This window comes from Ptychodera flava, chromosome 15 (genome assembly GCF_041260155.1).
Source record: "Ptychodera flava strain L36383 chromosome 15, AS_Pfla_20210202, whole genome shotgun sequence".
NCBI lineage: Eukaryota > Metazoa > Hemichordata > Enteropneusta > Ptychoderidae > Ptychodera > Ptychodera flava.
This window is the reverse complement of record NC_091942.1, coordinates 10,230,318-10,252,855: the sequence shown is the minus strand read 5'-3', so window position 1 is coordinate 10,252,855 and position 22,538 is coordinate 10,230,318. Positions and strand designations below refer to the sequence as shown.

General features: G+C 39.1%; 1 protein-coding gene across 1 annotated transcript; it reads right to left on the bottom strand.

The window, feature by feature from the left end:
- Positions 1 to 2,581: 2,581 nt before the first annotated feature.
- On the bottom strand, positions 2,582 to 21,214 carry LOC139151108 (uncharacterized). Its single transcript, XM_070723658.1, has 3 exons — positions 21,040 to 21,214; positions 6,300 to 6,427; positions 2,582 to 4,341 (listed from the first exon to the last, which is right to left on the bottom strand). Exons 1-3 carry the CDS (start codon positions 21,110 to 21,112, stop codon positions 4,102 to 4,104), a joined length of 441 nt encoding a protein of 146 aa, XP_070579759.1. The 5' UTR covers positions 21,113 to 21,214; the 3' UTR covers positions 2,582 to 4,101.
- Between the last annotated feature and the right edge of the window lie 1,324 nt (positions 21,215 to 22,538).

The following is a 22,538-nucleotide window of genomic DNA, read 5'->3' as shown; positions in this document are numbered from 1 at the left end:
ATAAAATAAGATGTATTCCAGGGCTTCTTCTGTGCCACAATTGTGGCATTTTCCAGTCACTTAAATAAGAAGTTTCGGCCATACTTCCTGTATTCAGGCCTCTGTGGACTATATTAAAATTTAAATCATTCACTGAATTGCTGACATGCAACTCGTTACCTACCGGTACTCCCTTTCAAACCTGGGTATAGCGCCTCCACGTCTACCCCAACCCTCCAACATGATCTGAACTCTGTCCGGAGATGTCGATGTGTTCTCGCTCAAGGGTCTTTGGTTTGAGCAATGGATGGACAATATTAAGGTGTCTTTATTCCATGACATTATCTGAATTCAAAGCGCATTTTAAAGTGCATGGAAACCCGTGCCCGTTTCCATAAGGAGCAGAATCTCCTAGGTCAAGGTGTATAAGTTTTGTTAAATTCACCAACGTTCAATGGAAACTTGTCTGTCAAGGACATTTTGGTATTCACACACCTATAAATGACCAGTAAAAGGGCACTTGAATCCTCCGTGAGCAAACTACAAAATAATCTCTGGTCCAGCTTATCCGGACTCCGTCAGCATTGCAACATGTTACAGCTAGTCGTACGACTATACTTTAACGACTTGTTTTTGGTAGAAAAATGTCAAAGGTGAAATATATATTTCTCTTTTTTGTTTATTTAATAATACTGCCCGCAGTAGATTCACCTAGTTGTATCCCGAGTTGCTACCCATAACTGTTAACATGTGACTGATGCGTTTATCACTGATACTTCCCCATAAAATGTTCCATGACAAATACGTACTTCATTAGGTCACTACTCAAAAAACCAAGGTAAACTCACTGTAAATATGACGATTTTCAAGGGTGTTTGATAGACGGAACATCGTAAGGAATTTGAATACTCACAGAACTGATTTTTTATTTTAATATGCATGTAATCTTTATATGTATAGAAGTATTATCCTTCCCTAAATTTGCTGTTATCGTTTTCAAACGGTTTGGTTATTCTAAATTTACATATTTACAATGTTTACAATTTTACAGATTTCTTACTTACAATAATTTTTATGATTTGTCTGTCACCAGGTCGTAAATGGGATTTGGAGCAACCAACCAACTGATATACCATTCTGACATGTTTTGACCAAATTAAATTTTGCTGGGAAAATAATCACCGTTCATTTCTGCACTCCCACTACAATTAAAAATAAATTCAACTCCCGGCCATTTGACAGACAGACAGACAGCGGACAGACAGACAGACAGACAGACAGAAACAGGGTGACTGAAACTGACAGAGGGGCATAAATGTTTGAATAACATATTTTGATGACACATATAAGTAAAACTAATCAGTTTGTCAGTTCATTTCTGGGTTGCATTACGTTATCATCGCTTGATGGACATTCACTTAATGATCGATAGCAGGAGACAGTAAATATTAACCATGGACACTTGAGCATGATGAGTGATTAAGATATCTGTGGAAGGATGCGTGACAACAGCCAGGAATGGGATCGATTCCATTGCCATTGCTCTAAGTCATACGCAACTGTTTATGCAAAGTCTATCCTCAAATGACAAAATTACGACAAACATGGCTTTCAAAAGATCTTTTTGTAAAAAAATGACGTTATCAGATGTTGAGTGATTGCGACCTGAAATCGACACCATCACCTAAAAATATCCACTGTCCGACATCATACTTATCCCTTACATACACCTAGTGATCCTACAAGAGCATTGAACAGTTCTATTCAATGATGGTACAATCGTTGAGAAATCTTTGGCCCAGAACGAGGTCGTATGCCAGGTAAAATATTCCTGTGCCACTCTCCTTGTCCCTTTTGTTCTCTAAAGAAGTGAATTACTTGCACAACATCCATCCCTTTTAAAGTTCAATGACAATTATTTAGCAATTTAGCAAAGCACATCGGACGAAAGTGCATAAGTGTTCCCACAATTTAACAAAGTGACGTTTTTCTCGAATTAATCTTGTAAAAATAAACGATATAACTTCCAGAGCTACGGCATTCCCAGAAGCCACCGCGCCGTCTCGCCAATTACTTGGCACTTGCTCTTGTAGCTAAAAAAATCATGCACAGAGTCAGTTGCTTGATTATCTGTTCGTGCCAAAGTTATTGTTTCTTTCGTCACTGTGATGGAGATTTGATTAAGGTAGTATGCGCCTCGAAAATGAAAGACTTAAACTTTGGCTCAAACTTTTCTCAAGGAATCTTTCAATCATTAACTCTAAAAATCAATAATAAAAATCGGGGGTCACCGTGCAATTTTCGTACAAAGATTTACAGTTAACTCTATGAAGAAAAATAAATATTTCGATTTTCAAAAAAAATAAGACGGTGAAAGTTTATTTTTCCTCAAAGGGCTTCAAAATGAACCACAACAAGTGGTATATCAGAAAAGAATTGTAAAAGTTTGAGAGTCCGAATATCTGTCCCCGAGGTGCATTCTACCTTAAAGCTGTTAAGTTTACTCATAATTATCTGGCGATGGAGTGCGTGATCTGTCAACATCGATAATTTGTCAATGCGTTTTATAACTCTAGTCTTGCTGTCTAGTAATGACAATGGATTTCTTTGAATTCCTCCAATTTTATTCGATTAAGACATAAATTAGCCAACAGATTTAAGGCAAGTCGCAGAAAATGCTGCATTATAAAGTCGAGCGTTTAACTATTTACAAGGTATTGCATTATTTTCCATTTTCTCTTCTGCATCAAAATGATTTCAGAATTTTTTTCTGAGAGGATTGATGAACACTAAGGCAACCACCTGTTGACGAGAAGGCAAACTTACAGAACCTTGAACCCTGAAGGATGACGTTTTTTCTGTTTAAATATGTTAGACTTCTCATTTTATGAGGCCTTACGCAGTCACATGAAACGTGTCAAAACAGAAATACCTCTTTTAATATTACCTGAACACTGTTATATTGTAACAAAGTACAAGGTCTATACGACTAAAATGTACATACTATAGCTAAAAAGTCGAAAGTAAGACGTTCGGAAAAAAGTTTAATTATTGCTGAAACGCCATCAATATTGTTGTCAGTTTTCGGTCAAAGGAGCGTTGAAATGTTTTCGTTTACACGCTATCGGTGTTTATATGTGTTTGTTTCTATTTATTCATTGTATACTTAAATTTTGCTTTGTTCTTGTTGTTGTTGTTGTTTGTGTTGTTGTTGTTGTTGTTGATGTTGTTGCTGTTGTTGTTGTTGTTGTTGTTTGTTGTTGTTGTTGTTTGTTGTTGTTGTTGTTGTCAACATTTTTCCCGTATGCCGGGTAAGTGTAGGAAGAATAATGGTTGAAGAGCGCTTAGATAAGGAACTCTTCAAAATACTCGAGAGATAGTTGGTTAACCTATCAAACCACCAGTGCCGTTGCCATAGGATGGGTAAATACACAATATACTGCGGTTTTGACCCGTCTTAATAAAATGTAAAATTTTGACTCCTTCCATTTGTAGAAATTGTGGAATTTCGACACACAAGTATTTGACCAAAAATGTAAACTTTTGACCCTCAATTTAGCGAAAAATTGCAGAGTTCATATTAATTTGTAGTTGGGTCTGTCAAGGGTACTTACCTTGTACCGAATTCGGGACTGATCGCCCCCGGTCAAATCACGGTCCAAGGGAGAGGTGGGGCACCTCCATCAAACGTACATACACTACAGGACATCTGTATCAAACGAGTAACTTTCTCAATAAAAGTTGTAAATTTTCAGAATTATAATGCAAAAAGATTCAAATGGTAAAAGTCAAACCATTTCAAGCAAAAAGTTCACACTTCGTGAAAATTCGTAAATATGTAGCACCCAGGCCACACAGACATCATTTAAAAGGCCTGTAATTCGGAAATTCGGCGACAACCTGTTCCAAGCAGACCAAAGCCTTTCAGCGGCCATGAGATATTGCATCAATCGAATTCAGTTGCACGCGTAAGCATATTTTGAATATATGCCTGCATCGCTTCGACAAAGTAGCAACACGAAACTCCTTGAGCCACTACAAGTTGTAAATGAACGATGTCGACGATATGGAAGGCCACTCCATACAGAATGTTCAAGCAAAGTACGCCCACCAGTTTATTCTTCATCCGTTCTTCAACAGGTACACACCCACGGAAATCGTAAGTCCCACGAAAAGTTTCCTGGATGGACCGACTGAGGGCGCAGTGTTATCGGTGTTGCAGCCGTCTTGACTGCAGCATGAAGTGCACTGCATCTTCGTCAGGCCGAAGCCGCTGTACTTGCAGCCATACAGACAACGACCTGGTTTCGCACAATTGCGTTCAAAGTACGTCACGACGCCATTTGTCTCCTTCCGTGTCACCTACGATAGACGAAAAACGACGATTTCAATTTCGTTGAAACTGCGATATGTTTACACTCAAGTGAAGATAAAAGCTGCAGAAGTTATGCACACACTTATCATTCATACACGCACTCGTTATGGACACTCGAGAGAATTAGATACATAAAAAAAACACATATCATAAGTATTTGAATAAGGTAGGCATTTTGTTGTAACCATGTAATCTTACTGCTTAAAGTGTACAGTTGATAAAAAAGTCGAATCTTCCCAAAGATCACCATATCCGTTGAAAAATCCATAACTCTTTTATGTTTGCCGAAATATGTCAATGTTTCAGAAATGTATGTCGGCGCTACATTCATAGTACGGTCAAGATTTAAATTTTGAAAAATTCTTTTGAGCGTTTTATTTTCATTACTTCATAACCTATGACCTTCAAGGGCCAGTAGCTGTAACTTTTGAAGATTTTTCACTATTTTGTTCTGTATGTCAAGTGCAAGTTCTCGTTTTAATCCCAAAAGATGTTGAAACACCCACTATTTAGCTTGTCAACACAGAGTCAATACGTGCAAAATGCACTGTTATTGTTTACATTTGAATTCTGGTCCGGAACAGAATTAACTTGCCAACAATAACAAGCACATGTATGGGTTATATATCTCAACATGCTTTAGGGGCCCGGGAGTAGAACAAGGCTCTGCAGATGACATTAAAGGGATACAGTCGTCGGAACTGCGCTCAAAGGTCGTATGGGACCCATACGATCAATGTAAACACTGTATCCAAGGTACGATGGTGATTGAAATTTTAGAACGTGACTGTCATAATCTACATCGTATAATTTAAATGTTGCAGTTATGATGATGAGGTGCATCTAGATATCATGCACGAAATACATTGTCTGTAAACAAAAAACTCGCACAGGCGCAGTTCCGACGATTGTTACCCTTTAAAAAATAGGGAAAATATCATCAAAATTACAGCTAATGGTCCGTTAACCCTTTTCGCATAACTCTACATTTGGTCTGGATGTGGTACATGTATTTGTATCCCACGGGTCGTGCACCGGCTTTTTCTGTTGTGTTGGCTGTGTAGCGCCGCCCCTATACAACCAACACGACAGAAAAAGCCGGCGCACGGTCCATGGGCCACAATTATTGCAGCTACATTCGGTCGGACTTGGACTTATAGACAAAATTATTTATGTATGCTTTAGCAATTACGGTTAAAACCGTAATTGGATGTCGCCAAGGACCAGACAGTAACGCGGCACCGATCACTGTCGAGTCTCTTACGAGGCTGCGACGTGTTCGACCGGCAGGAGCAGACGATACGCCATGCATAATTAAATCGCCTTTTATTCACAAAAATAAGCCAGGTAGGTATATGTACGTCAACTCCTTCTCAACATTCTCGTATACTCTTTTATTAACCAATGCATGATGCGACGTTTGGTGGGTAAAAATTCAACGAAATGAGTTCACATTTTCAGTAATAGACTTTGTACAAGTCTGAGAATAAAAACTAATTCAGTGAATGCGATGTAGTAGAGTAAACTCGATTTGTTTTTTTTCTCTGACCGCGACGTAGTGGAGTTAATCGCGATGATTCCGGGAGAAAATTTCTGCCGACAGCGTTCTCACTCCACGCATGCGCACATGCAATACCAAAAGAGTTCACCTCACACAAGCACCGATGTCTGAAACGTTCCATACATACAAACTCAGTAAAGACGGCGTTGGATTGTATTTGGGGGGTGTCATCTCAGTCAAAGCTTTTCGCACAAAAAGTAACATTAATGTGTTATAACTTGCTGAAATGACCCCACAAAATCACTGACTTGAGCCAAGTCTTATCTGCAATCTGTCTTTGATTGATGGAAGCAAAGGGAGGGAAGTCGAGGGGAGGGAGGGAGGGAGGGGGGAGGGACAGACAGACAGGGAAGAATGCTAGGGTAGATAAGCTGTCTAACTTACCATACACAAATCTTCAGCAGCTTGGCATTCCCTTGGTTCCAGTGCTTCTTCAATGCTGAACTGGCACTGTGATGGTGTATATCTCTCTTTAAACTGCACCTTACAGTCATAGCACTTTAGAGTACAACCTGTCAAAGAGAGAAAAAAACACCTTTAAATTGTCTTTTCCGTCGAAGAAAACGCACCATTGAGAACAAATTGTTTCAGGTTGGATGCTAAAAATCTTTAATTTTTTGACATTACGGCACCTTCTACTTGATGATATGGTTATTGTCCAATGCAAACATGTGATAAAGGTGCACACTTCATCAAAAAAAAACTTGACCACAAATGTAGATTCTAGATCTGTTTTGACAAATACCCACAGCACACAGTAGTGCAAGTAATGTACCTTGTAAAAGTATGAAAAATTCGAATTTACTGAATGACAAGGATGTCTTATTAACACAATTCCATGTGCTAAACGTGACTTATTGATAACGTTACGGTAGAATGCTCCTCGTGGGACAGATATTCGGACTCAAATTGTTACAATTCTTTTCTGATCTACCGCTTGATGAGGGCAATTTTAAAGCTCTTGGAGTAAGAACTTTCACTGTCTCAGTTTTTCGAAAATCGAAAATCGCGTTTTTCCCGATAGAGTTAACACGGGGATGGCGGCCATTTTGAATTTCAAATACCGGTAATCTTGGATAATTTGCTTCTCCAGTATCAAAATTTGCACGATGACTCCTCCAATCTTTATTATTGATTTTGAAAGAGAACGGCTGAAATATTCCTTTAGGAAATTTTGAGCAAAAGTTTTAAGTCTTTACCTTAAGGTAGAACTCACCTCGGGGACAGATATTCGGACTCTCAAACTTTTACGATTCTCTTCTGATATACCACTTGTTGGGGTTCATTTTAAAGCTCTTGGTGTAAGAAAACTTTTGATCGGCTTAGTTTTTCGAAATTCGAAATTTTTTATTTTTCTCCATAGAGTTAACACAGGGATGGCGGCCATTTTGAATTTCAAATATCGGTAAATCTTGGGTTATTTGTTTCTCTAGTACCAAAATTTGCACGGTGACCCCCAATATTTATTCTTGATTTTAAAAGAGAATGGCTGAAATATTCCTTGAGGAAATTTTGAGCGAAAGTTTAAGTCTTTCACTTTCTAGGCGCATTCTTTTAGTCTAAGCATTCTAGTGAAGTTGCCTATACAGATGTGGTAAGGCTCGCGCAGTTAGAATGTTTTCTCATAAATGTTGATTGTTCCTCAGATGAACTGTCTCTGCAGTTATAATGTTAAGAATATGCATTTTATCGTTTTGGCATCAATGTTAATGCATCATTTACTTTTGTTTTCACGATTAATTACCTAGAATCGATGCGTCGTTTCGGTCTTACGAAACCGTTGGGAGACCGAAACTGCGGATCGATTCAAGGCTACAATATTTATGATTTATTTTGAGTTGCTCTTTTTGGTGTATAGTTTATCACAGTGTGATATTTTCAACGTGTATACCATACCGTTCTAGATTATATTGGTCCTCATTGTTTGTTTTGGTTTGCTTGCTTGTTTGTTTTGCTTGCTTGTTTGTTTGCTTTGGAAACAATACATGGACGTGTTACACTTTTATGCTACATGTATAGTATAGTTAGTGAAAATGAAGTTTGTGATTTATCGAGTTTAAATAGTATGAAGCATTCTCATTGATGGATTCGTGTTTTCAAATCCACAGTATAACACCAGTTGAATGTTGGGCGTATTACGAATAAAAAAGCAAGGTTGCGTTTGCCTGAACTTTCCGCACACCGCCATTTCAACCTGACTAAATCGCTGAGGTGTATCAACTGTGGGCCTGTACGTGCGGTGGTGGTGGTTTTCTGGCGTGTTTTCTGGCCTTGCACAAGCTGATTTTCACTTCAACGACTTTTCATGAGGAGCCGTCAGAAAACCACCACCACAGCTATGGATCAACAGCCAAAAGGTGTACATTTATGCTGCTGTTTCTCCACAAGAGGAATCGAGCTTTTATCCGTACGGCCGATATTCCAGTCCGGCTCCTGTGTGAGACTGATAAAGCGACAGGTAACAGTGTGACGGCGTTTAAATATTTGATCTATATTGAATTTCTCTAATGTGATTGATGTTTGATCAGCCTTAGATTGGAACTCTCGTAATACCTACATATTAATTACTTCTGATTTATAGAATATGACGTCGTACTCCGTGTTCAGGCTATTGCGTGCGTCGGCACAGAGCTTGGATATCCCCGTCGCGTCACCGCTGACGCAATTACGCACCTGCCTGATGCAATCGCTTTGGAATTCCAAATTCTATGGCTGGTTTTGTTTTTCTCCGTAATCCTTAAAGTATGGTTCCTGAGAGAGAAAAAAACACTCCTGACGTAACGATAGTGTATGACGTCATAGCCGCCTTGATATGTAAAAGTTGCGACCGATTCATATAGACGGTATCGCGCTATTGTAGCAATTCCGGTCATGAATTCTTAAGGGACAAAGTCGGTTTGTTTGAACGGGGATTTTTTTGTCATTTTTTATGATCGAGTTATTATTTGACTGCCAGATCGAATAACTGTAATGTTGGTTGCAAAATAGGCGGCTCCTTTACAAACCATCTTCGGTATGGTCACCGGTGATTTCTGTTTGATAAGCCCTTCAGTAAAGAGAGCGGCCAGAGAGAAGCTGTGCAGAGACTGGTTAACACGTGTAATAATTGTTGCGATGTTCATAATGTTTTATTTTCAATATGGAGAAACACTGTCTATCTATGCAATTCCTACCCGATATAAGATTTAGTATATTCCGTCAGTTTATCTAAATGAGGGTTAAAATAAATTAGATTTTTTGAAACATCGTGCTTATCTGTTAACAAATCACTTCAAAAATGATAATGCTGATATTGAGCGCTAGGAGAGATCCGTCTCTTCCAACACGCAATTGAGCAGATAATTTTCTTTCTATCAACGTCTAAGATTATCAAGTGTAAGCTCTTATCAATTATACGGCGTATTAATCTCTGGCGCCTTGTCAAAAACTAACCTCAAGAAACAACAATACAGTTCGCATGCTGTAAAAAAAGGAGAACGTTAAACTTATTGTTATCTTCAAGGTTGGGCCCGTCAACATGTGTTCAGGTCGATAGTGACACACGTAAGGCCGTTTAACTATTTTCTCAGCCCCCAAAACACATTTTCGTAACTTGGGTGACGCTTTAAGTTTGTCACTATATACACAGGTACTTTCAAAAACACACGCAGTCTCGTGACTTGGTGAATAGATGTCCTGACACGAACCACGACGACAGATTTGCACTCAAGCTCCCTTGATAAGTTGAGCACTCCAGTATTCTTAATAGTCTTCTCTACGAAAACATGTGTTTTTAACCGAAACTAGTGTCATAGCTGACAATTCTTCTGTTCAAGCAAGAATGGTTCGTGTTCCATTTCTTTTAGGGCGAACATGCATTTTTTCCTACTGAGCAGGCAAGGAAATTTCCTTTGTTTTGATGAGTGCGAGCAAATTGTGAAAAACCTATTGGAGTACTTTGTTTCTTGGTTTTGCCAGTGGAAGGGCCAAAAGCATGGGCAAACTGAGGACAGTGAGGAGCTTTTTTATTTGGAAGGAAGTTAAGCAGTGTTTTTAAGGGATGGGGAAAGGTAATGAGTGAAAGTTATTTTTTCTAAGTCGCAGCCGAAAGACAGGTGCGAACAGCTATAATTTTTCCCGTGCAAACTTTAAAATCGTGCAAGATACGTTAAAATGGTACGTTTATATGTAAAACCACCCCTGGTTACATTTTGTCTAAATTGACTGGTCGGCTATCCCTGTATAAAAACTGTCAGGCAATGAGTCAGTAAAAGTTAGAACGAAGTTCGGCTAAAGTATAATACGCCTCTTGGACAAGTATTGAGACTCTCAAAATTTTTACAATCCTTTTCTGATATACCACTCGTGGGGGTTCATTTTAAAAAGACAAAGTCGGCCATTTTTCATGAATTTTGTTTGATACGAGATACTACTTATATTGTTTGACATGTTGAAAGATACTGAATGAATGGGTGACCATGCATATATTCGACCCCGGTTTTAGACATGACACATGAAACCATCGCGAAAATGAATTAATGGTCATTAATTCATTTTTGCAATGGTTTCATTTAATTTGTCTAAAACCGGGGTCGAATATATTCATGGCCACCCATTTATTCAGTATCTTTCAAAATGTCAAACAATATAAGTGGTATCTTGCATCCAACAACATTCATGAAAAATGACCGACTTTGTCCCTTTAAATGTCTTTGAGTGAGACAAATTTTCACCTTCTTAGTTTATTTTTCCCCATAGAGTTAACACGTAGATGGACCATTTTGAATTACAAATATCGGTAAATATCAGGTAATTTGTTTCTGTAATTAGATTACTAATATCAAACTTTGTAATGTAACCCCTGATTTTTATTATTGATTTGGTAACATTATGATTGAAAGTTTCATTGGGGAAAGTTTGGGCAAAAGTTTGTCTTTTATTTTCAAGGCGCGTACTGCCTTAAACCGAAAAGCCCCCTTACAAAAGTGAACGTAGCAGGATCAACCTAGTTTGGACCTTGAAACGTTGGGCAGTCACCATTTATTGGCAGGGGGAGTAGGTATAAATGGAGTACTTCCGTCCGACAATGTCAATACGACGTCAATCATGTTTTGCTGTGTCATTTTTTCTAAATTAAAATTTCATCAACGAAGAAAGAAACGTTTTCAGGGCGCACCGTGACCGCAATTAAAATCAAAATGCTTAAAACAACTAACATCAAAACAGATTTGTCCTTTTATTAGATTTTGTATGACGTGTTCATGATGAAAACATATTAGATTGTGCAATATTTCCGTAATGGTGGAAGCGCTCCAGCGAGAATGTTGGTCGACTGAAAGAAATAATTAGACTGCGACATGCCGACCTTCAAGTTGGCCTCCTGTCAGCAGATACAGTATCTCACAAGTACTCTGTCGTTTACCTTGTTGGCATTCAGAGACAATTAGAAACGTACAGTTTTTCCTGTCTGTAGACGGGCCAACCATAATTTTGAATTCTTGTCTTCGGTTACAAGACAACTGCTCCATTTTATAATATCTGACATGGCGGTAAAATTATCCCACTCCCATATTTAAGTTGTAACTGGTATTTACGCAACTGGAAGGGGATGTTTGCCTGTTGTAGCAACGCCAAGCTTGTGTTAAAACATTAGCTTTAGCTTTTTCTTCACATTTCATTTGTTCTCTTCCGGCTTGCTAATTCATCGGATAAAATCGTTTCACGTGACACTGCTACGTATGAAAGAGATTTACATTTTTCCAAATGCATATGATTGAGTTAATCAAGTCGTTCCGACTTCTTGTGAGAACAGGTACGCGTTTTACCCTACGACTACGATTATTTTCTATCATGGAATATAAGAATAAAAAAATTGTATGGGTGGGTGTAAACAAACGTCATTGAAGTTATGAAGTCGATACCTGCGTTTAGTCACTTGCAGTAAAGTTGCATTGTAATCTTTAGATTATTCTCCAAATCACTATTCATTGTCTGATTGCGACTGACGCCCACAATATCTTAATTTATTCATTTCCTATCGTTATATTGGCCAAGAGAGCCCCTTTTATCAAGCGGACAATGCCAAAATTTGGTGACCTTTTCAGCAGAACTTTACGGGAAACGAAACACTGCGGCGGCCTATTCCGCATTCATCACAGCATTTCACTAGTTTCCTCAATATTAAAAAAAACTGGCATTGTGGTAAACTAGCGCTACTGTATTTATCCATGCATCCGAGATTTTAGGAGTCTTATTCGTTGCACAAAAAAATCATTTCGATGGCCGCCACATAGCAAATTTAAACAAGCCTTTTGTAAACGCACAACGAGAAAGAAAGAGCTCGGCCGAATACAAAGGCGGCTCACAATGGAAAATCTAATGTATCGAAAGTCCCATTAAAAGACCCATTAATTCATTACGGCTTAATTAATATTCGTTTGATTAAAGTTTAAATCGGATAAAGTCATCAATGTTATAGAGGTAAATACACATACATTAGTAAATTGATCGATACGGTGGGTTTCTGTGTTCAAGTTACGTTGGTGCAACCAATGGCCTCACCATAAGTGTTAGTACACCGAGCGAGCGCCTGGACAGACACGGAGAAATTATACTAGATGGCCGGAATTATCGCACGAGTTTCATTGCTTCTGAAGTTAGTCTCCTTTCTATTCTGAAATAGTCTGCCATTTAAAAAGTTAAACGAATAAAAAGTCACAGGTAAGCCGTATTACAAATAACCCAAATGTTCGATGACCACATTATATTACCACTCAATCCGCCTGTTTGCTCGCCAGGGTCGGCACGCAGCGAACAGGACTCAACATTGAGCAACGCAGCGGATGCTAAAATATGAAAGGGCACATGGGAGGAAAAAACATTTCATCATTACATCCGAAACATATAAATTATAAAATATAATGTGACGTAAGTACTCAACAAATGTTTAAATATCCGTTTTGATGTCTGAGACTTTATCGTCAGTTTCAAATTATTGAAACAAACATATTTACTTTTCCTCTACAACTTTAAACATTTAATTTCTTGATCTCAAAGTACCTACATAATATCTTCAAGAAGCCTTGTCAAACTCTCTCACCCCCCCCCTCCCTCTCCCTCTCTCTCTCTCTCTCTCTCTCTTCCCTCTCTCTCTCTCTCTCTCTCTCTCTCTCTCTCTCTCTCTCCCCTAGTCTCTCTCCGAGTCTCTCTCTGCATACCTACCTACCTACCTACCTACCTACCTACCTACCTACCTACCTACCTACCTACCTACCTACCTACCTACCTACCTACCTACCTACCTACCTACCTACCTACATACCTACATACATACATACATACATACATACATACATACATACATACATACATACATACATACATACGTTTCCATTCATCAGGTTGCATCTATACAGTTATCAAAACTATCTGGCAATGACAGAAAGAGTCGCTATTTTATCTCCACACCTACTTATCACCGAAACTAACAAGTGTATACGTAAGCGGGCAAGACCCATGGACTCTGGACTTGGTAACCTAGGAGATGTGGCGGCACATTGATGAGATGAAATGAGAAACAGTCAACGATTCATTAGACTTTTCGCTATCCTGAACGGCGCCCAGAGGCCACGGAGTTGGTGAAAACATGTATTATCTTCTGATGCTTTCTAACATTCTCTTGTAAATTGTACAAGATCGACAACGCGACAAATGAGGAAATATTGTCTTGGCCTTGACCGTCAGTATCACACGTCACACGCCATGGTGTGGACGAAGTGTGTGTGTGTGTTCGATGCAACATTCACTGAGCAACTGACGAGCAGTTGCAAAGCAACAATCAAAGCATAGTCCGTCTACCACCCCAAGTAAAGGCTGGTTGGCGTGCCAATAACAGGTGCAGCCAACGGAGCTATTCATTGAAAAAGCTATTCTGGGAGCAATTTTTGAGGGCAGGGGAAATTTTAATTTTGCTTGGGCAGGGGACATATTTTTAGGTGGCAGGGGAGCAAATTTTAGGTTTTTTTGTCGGGCAGGGCCGGGCAGATATCGGTAGGGGAAGCTACAGGGGAAGTTGAGCCATGGTGTTTCCGGTAGAAGGCCACTGCAGTATGTGTCTGCATGGGAATGTTAATTTTCAGGGAAAATTTTTTCACAGGGCAGTGGAAAATCGACAGCTAGGTTTTTTCATCTCAGGGTAGGGTAGCTTCATGTCTGCAGGGGAAATGGAATGAGAAATATTGTGGGGGATTTTTTCGAGGGCAGGGGAAATCGGCAAGTTTTTCTCGCCACTTGGCAGGGCCGGGGAGCTTCAAATTGACAGTGGGGAGGGGAAACAGGCAAAAGTAAGTGGGGAGTGGGTAAAAATGAAGTCTGGGTGCGGGAGGGTAAGTCGAAACAATGTGCAGTGGGAGGGCAAATTATGAACAGCTAATCAAGCTCATGACTTAAAATTAGTCAATTCACACTACTTGTCATGCACAATGTATCTTGTTGTAGTAAAGACCCCTTTAAAAGAGCATTGTTCGTTGGCTGCACCTGCCATAATTCTCCAGTATTAATCCATTACTTTAAATTTGATGACAATCATCTTGGTCAATTATCTGTTTGGATTAGATTATATCACAGTCAGAGAAGAACGAGATCGTGTGCATTACAAAGACGGGAGACGCGCCAAACCTCCGTGGGGTCTACCAGCGAAAGTGCAAAAGTTCCCGTGAAAAATATTTCGGCGCCGTCCCAGTCACCGCTTTACCTGCAAAATGTGTGGAGGTCAATATACTTTGTTTCACTGATTTGTAGTACACAGCTATCAATCTTTTGTCATTATAGAAAATGACATATTATTGATGCATTCTCAACTTTCTGTTTAACTTTATGGTGACTTAGGTTCTTCTGACTGAGCCGGGCCGGGGGGACATGCAGTCGTCCCTTCCCCTCTACTGACGAAGTAAAGGAAAACAGCGGCCCCTAAAGATGCCGTATAAAATGCATTTAGCACATCTTCACATGGAGTATTGTTACAGTTGGTTGAGAGACAGACACCCGGTTGTTGAGTGAACACGGATGCTTTCAGCCATCTACGCTTTGATGAATGTTTTGCTACTCAGAATTTTAAAAGAAAGTTGACTGTAAGTTTTCGGTCATTTCGACAGGAATACTAAATTTACGTCATATTGGGACGGAAATATATTGAACTGATTCATTTTCAAGTCTGTGTTTCAACATCAAATATTGATCGGAAAACAAATTCGCGTGACGCCACAGCTGACAGTTTGTAGAGGCCTCATGTCTTTCAAGGGCGGAGAAGTAGGTAAATTATAGCACTGTACAAAATGATACGAATGTTTCAAATCTTCTGCCGTTCCTTGGGGAAATTTGCCAAAAAGTTTAATTTTCGTTGCAATTTGCCATCGTATTCTTAAAGTCGGTTAATCGAAAGAGCTCAATATCTTTGCCGTGCAGTTGGTTTGTCCTGTCGATTCGATTTGTCAGCCTCTGCCACAAGTTGAGATCCACACTCGTCAAGTCTTTCGTGCAAAAACTTGACGTATCTCTCAGGCGTTGATTTAAGCACTGGGAAGAGCAAAAATAGCGAACTCTGGACGCATTGGGTCTTTTGTATACATGCTTGGACGTTACTTGATGAATGGGGCAACAACAATCCTCTGCATTCCTAAGGGACATCGAGCGACCATAAGATCTGATATTGCTCTATGGCAGGCAATACTGTGAATACCGCGTCACTCGGTCTGAAGCAGAAACGGGCATTGTAGCCTGAACAAAACGTAAAGCAATGTAGGACTTATTTTACATTGCATGCGGTGTATTATTACCGCAGTACTGTGTCTTCATCAGTTGACATGTTCTTGTTTTTCCCCGCGAGAACAAATTTGAACTCTACCATGTTCGAAGCAGGAACATACATCTCCAAGGAGGAAATCAAAGATTTTCGGCCACCGCCTTAGCAAATGTTTGCTTACCTCTCGAGGGCAATGTTTGCACTGGTTTTTGAGACACGTGACTTGTAAATGTCAAATGTGATGCTTGGATTTCTATCTATTTTAAATTTATTCACGATCAATAAGTTGTGGTGCTGTATCGCTTTTTTATTTGCCAGACCCTCTTCTATTCATATTTCAAAAATCAGTGATACTTTACCATTTGTACGACCCCGACACCTCTAAGTCCTTGGGAAATTTCAATTTGTGGTCTTTTTGGCAATGACACATAAAATAATACAGTAGTATAGTAATATTTTAACGAATATTACATTTATAAAATGAACGTTACTTTCAAAGCCGTAGTGTGCAAATGATTGCAAGGGACTTAAGTCTTGCGCATGCTCAAACGACGACCTTTAAAAATGTTCTTGCGTCCTATCATCAGGACGATCTGTCTCGAAGCGCAAAGTTTAAATTATACATTTTTTGCACGGTGCTTTCTCAACATGGCTCGACTTCGATGGCGTCACGAAGGGGAGAGAAGACAAACATCAAGGAAGGAAAAGACACGATCTGTTTGCAGGAGTGCCCAGTACGAGGAAATTGAATCTTTTGTACTCTGTGTTTGTTAGTCTGTGCCTTCAAAAAACGGTACGAACGGTACAGACGTATCTGTTTCAGGGAACGGACAGTGTATTTCAGACTGAGAGTCGAATTTCCACTATCCAAGCAGTCGTTGTTCAATAAACCATCAGACTAATTTCAGTTTATTGACACGTTTATTTGGACTTTGAGATGTTATTCGTTTGTAAGACTGATAACGTACACTAATACCTACCCAACAGATATAGGAAATATTATCTATCGGTAGCCTTATTTGAAATAAAATTTGTTACAGTTTTTAAGCCTCATTAGTGAAAAAATAATAGCTTCATTTTCTCCTAAAAAGTTGAGCTCAAACTATGACATCTGCTGTACCTTCGAGGCTCGCAAACGTTCTCTTTGTAGTCGAAGCAAAATCATAAATTTGCATATGGTATGACACAATAATAGCCTCGATTTCGAATCAAACTCATCCGTGCAAAGTGCAAAATGTGAAACCGACCTGACAGGGAGCTGCAGTATTATCTCTTCAGTTACACTGCCTCTCGGATTCCCTTTGCCCTTCGGTACACGTGCTTTGGTGCGTTGCGCCGAATATTGAAATTAATGGACGCAATATACTGGCGTTATTAGCTGAGCAGAGACGATATTACAAAGTGTCGTTGTTATCAAGAATGTTTATTTCAACTATAACGAATATAAATAGTCCTTAAAACTCTCCCCCGCGGTAATAATACCTACTGCAATTTTTATCCTGTATACTTTATTATCTTCATATTAAACATTGTGAGTAACTGATTGCTTTATTGCACGCTCCTGGAACGTGTCTTGCGTACTGGTTTTCAACTTTACTTAACCTCTTTTGTCTGAAATGGTGGGGCATATGCACTATATTCTGTGGTTATAATAAAAATGGCGTCATTTAATCACGAAACACATGGCCAATGAGTCGATACGCCCTTTAAAGTTCAAGAACGTTTTGTATCAGCTATATCTTTTTGTTAAAATAGGAATGAAACACTCACACGACAACAACACAGCGGGTTTCATATTCCGTGGCATTTGTTCCTTCGTTCGAGCGTGTGCTGTCTATAATCGTTAAGAGGTGTATCTCCTGGCGCGTAGACAACGACGACGCTTCTTAACTCGTTCATCATGGGAATCAATCTGCCAATTTGTGACACAATTTTGTGCGTGGCATGGGTTTCAAGAAGCTTCAAGAATGCTCTCGACGTGTATTTGCTAACCCGATCTCGTTATTTTCCCCGAAAGATCATCAAAATTGAAGTTTGAACATATTACCATCTTTTTAAATTTAAATTTGAATCTCGATGGATGGTACTTGCAGGTGCTTTTCACTTCTAATTGTTGAATCAGAGTAAAACACTCCCATTGCCAATCTGGGATTTGTTCCATAGCTATTGAAGAATTTGCAATAGCTTGTGATCACTGTGTCTATTAAAATGTTAATTTTGAATGTCTCTGTGTCCGAATCACACTTATGACTCTACACCCTTCAAATGCTTACGAAGATAAGTGTACTTGTAAACGGTACCCCCGGCATCTCATTGCCTTCTCAGTATATATTAGTCCCCAAGACACTGTCAGTAACCTTATTATTATTACAATATCTTTAATTCAGATTATAAAAATCCATAGCAAAACAACAATACGTTTATGATCTGTCGACTCATCAAAGTGTCAGTAACTTTTTTTTACTTTTTCGTTATTTTTGTTTTTAATGCCTTGTTCTACGCTTAAAATCATGTTGAGGTATGTAGCTATTCAGTTCAACCTGTACATGCATAGACTGCATTGGTATTGTTGTCAAGTGAATTTCAGTCCAGACTAAGATTTAAATGTAAACAATAACAGTGAACCTAACACATGTAATTGCTGTGTTGACAAGCTAAATATATGGTGTTTCATCGTGCTTTGGGGAGTAGAACAAGAACTTGAAATTGACATACAAAACAAAAGCAGTACAAAAAATAAAAAAAGATATAATTAATGTCCCTTTAAACTTGGAGTTCTCTTATCCACATTCACCAACGTGTTTCCCACAAAGCATGCACCAAAAGATAAGTATGTGGCTTCATGGAACTTAGCTCCATGGTGGCATTTAGCATTTGCGATTGAAAAAAAAACGCTTACATCAAATCTGCGACAGTTTAAGCATTTTCTTACACTATTCCACTATTTTTGGAAACAGCTTGAAACAAAATTTGTGGTATTTTTATTAGGCATTCTCAAGCACGACTCTGTTTTTGCAAGGACTTACGTATTCATAATTCTGGTATTTGCTGACTGTATGAGCACGGTTATGAAAATGAAATCGCCTGCAAACATTCAATCCGCTACAACAATAATGCTGAATTGCCCATTAAAACACACGCCAATTGCACCGTTCTCCTTTCTCGTGTAATAAAATGCTTCACTTAAGTTCAGTTTAAAGGCGTGTTTTTTCTCGTTACATGAGTGTTCAGGTAATTGATTGAATGCTGGTCAGTGGTAATTGTCATTGTGCGGTCCAAAGACCGTTCATATGAATTCACTAATCGGACATGCCTTAGTTGTTGCCATGTCAACGCAATAGGCGAGCAAACGGTGATTGCAGAGGGTTTTAACACTAGTTAGTCTAAAAAATTAAGCGAAGACTATTGTGCTTTTTGATATGGAAGTTTCTTGGCCCATTGATTCGTCATTTCTCCTAGGATCCAAATTTATTTACTCCGGAGCCATTGTTATGGGAGTGGATGCATGACTATTGCCAAGTGCCAAAAAGAGGGGATATCACCAAAGTTCGGTGTCTATCGGCACAATCCTGTCTAATATATTATTTAACAAGCTGATTGAATCAATTTAAAGTTTTTATTTTCACGACAGATACCCGTCGATTCCAAAACGAAATCAATAATTATGCTCAGACAGTTACCGATTAGTCCATTTCCTCCGCAGCGGGGCTTATATTGAAAATGGCAGGTATCATACAAAATTATCTTTTTGAAGGGGGTCATTAAAAAGATTTTGTTTCATGCACAACAACAGAGTAAGTAAAACATTGCCATCGTCTCTACCATGTCTATCAAGATCATGGAAAAAGTGTCTCCCGGAGATAAAAAATCACAAATTTCTGAGAAAATGTAAACACGCAGATACACATAACAACACTGTACTCTTCAGAGGTTCAACCCTTCTATTGAAACACTTGAAATGACGCACGATTCAACCCTCCTGTGAAAACACACTTGAAACCACGCACGGCTCAATGAAGGATTTACGATTTCCTCTTTTCTGGTTATAAAACAAAAAGCATGGGTTTTCTCGTTGTATCACCAATACAGTGTCTTTTAATGACTGCAATCGTACAAAGGAACCACACTGACAAGATCTTCTAACAGTACTACAAACTGCTTTTCCACCAACGTACTTAATAACTCACCTTTAACCCGTTGTGTTGTGGTTTAACAATATTCACTTATGTTGCAATTTAGAAATGTATTGCGCGTGTATTCAAAATTGTATACCGACATCTCCCTCAGCATGGCGCGTGGGTTCGTATTGATGGCTTTGATAAGTTGCGGTTTCTGATCCGTTCACATCCGGTAAGGTCTGAGCGACGTTTCTTTTACATGAGAAACTCTGGCTAGGACGACTGTATTTAACGCAAGGTTTTGAAGGCATTGTTAATTACAAAGTTTCAAAGCAGATATAACTTCTCATTTTTGACTTGAAAAGGCTAGCAGCCAGTTTACCGCTGCTGAGTTCAATTCCTGTGAAACCGGGTTGGAACAATAACGTACCGGCAGAAAGTTCCTTTACAGCGAATAGTTGCCATGGTGAAATTAAGACATCCACAAAAGAAACCAGAAAATTCCGGATGAAAACACCAAAAGCACCTTACGACGAAAAGTTATCGATTTAAAAGGGCAAGATTCCTTTCTCCGCCAAGAAATAAGGGAATTTTGACATTAACACTACAGGACCCTAATATAATGACAAATCGCTCGCTCACATCAGGGATGCATTGATCTAACTAACATGCAGCGAGTGTTCCTATCGTCGGCTACTCAAATATTTTGTAAATGGTTAAACTCTACATTCGTACTTGATTGTACTCCCATTGATGAAGAGAATAGCCGCTCTCGAAAATTGACACGACTCAGCGAACGGGATTTTGTCAAAGAGCGTCATAGCATACCGCCGGGAAAAAAACTGCCGTTTCGCTCTCTTTTCCTAGAGGAGAAACTGGAATATCCGAACAGCACCGTGGGAAGACATGCTCTCTGAAATATTGAACTTACGTTGTCGGACGTGTTATTTTAAAACTTGTTGCTTTTCTGCAGTGACAGATGCGGATATCTGGTTGCTAGGCGCAACGCTCGATGTTGCAATCAGAGTATCTGTTTACTGATACGAGCCACTTTAATTCCCGTGTCAATTTTAATTACAGGCCTGGCCTTTATTAGATGTCGCCTATTCGACTTGCTGAATAAAATCTATCGATTTAGAAGTCTCGTCTGAGCGGCTGCACCATACTGTGTGTACCGTCCTGGTTAGATTTTTTTGCGGACTACAGAGCAGAGATATTCTTTACTTACCTGGTTTTATCGTTCCTGGCAGGAGCAGCAATGAGGCCCCATAGGCCACTAGAATTGTCAGAGACATCATCATTGAGTTGTGTTGTCCACACCATATGGCCACATCTCCTCATGGTTGGTAACCCGAACAAAATACTGAATCCAAGTCAGAGCGCACCTTTGTCTGCCTGGAGACAAACTCAGCTTGTATTGGAAAGAACCATTCTGGGGACGGGGAGGTACAAGGATTGGTGAGGGGACTAAGTTTAATTTCAAAAAGATCGGCACGCTTCGTTGAAATTTTTTTTCACATCACGGCCCAACCAGGACCATTTTGACATTTGTCAAGGCAGCGGAAAATCATTGTCGTTAAATCACAGCCATTTTCCCTTCGCCTGTCACGTTCATGAAATATAAAGTATAGTAAAACATCCCGTGTTTGCACATGGTGAATGTATTTTAATTAATGATAGACTATGGAGACAAAAACAGTGAAATAAATTACATGGCTTGTTGAAAATTCCTCCTGTACTAGACGCGCCTAAGTTGACTAATGGTCAGCAAACAGGGCGAAAAGTAACCAGCGTTTGCACAGATCATTACAGTGAGCCATTACACGTTGACTTTTCGAATTGTATTCTCGTTCCCTTGCCTTTGACGTGGAAGTCACTAAATTCCTTTTATCTGTCCTTCCAAGCAACGTTCAGTGACGACACTTGACAGTCAAAGACCCGGATTTGTTGTTGCCGGACACAGATAACTGCCTGACGTCATCATTTGCATCAAAAGCATCCTTTTCTGTCGCCCATGTTACATCATCATGACATATTCAAAACGAAAATATGGTTTGAGGTCCACGCAGAAATTAACTGGATGGTGAAACTGTAAAGAATTCAGTTCTTCATTTGCCTATATAAATTTATGAATTTATTATTCATTAATTCATTTATTCATCATTTATTTATCTTTAGGCACAAGTGAAAATAAGTTTATACAAATCTTTGAATGTGACTACGTGTTCCTTGGACTCCATCAATAACCAAACTCTGAACGACTACTTATGTTACTAGTTATTAATGCAAGATGCTGTCCGTGTCAACTTATCTCTATTTATTTATTTATTTGTTTGTTTGTTTGTTTGTTTGTTTGTTTGTTTATTTATTTTTGCAATTACGACACACTTTTGGGTTACAAAAAAATAATAAATCGTGCGAACCTGAATGACTAGGAAGCACAAGAAAACCCCAAGTCCCTCAACCAAACGTACTTTAACCAAAATGAAAACATTGGCGCAAACACGGCTCCCTCCATCTTCGGCAGTCATTTCTCATTCATTCTTTGATTTCTACTACTTAACTAACTACACATTGCTTGCACATTTCACTCTGAAATGGTCACGCAACCTCTCCATTTCATATTTCGGCTAATTACACGGCATTATGAAGTCGTTTAGGGAGGTCCTAGTCCCACTGATCGCCTAGCTTGGTTAGAAATGATGTTTCAGATCACAATGTTTGTTA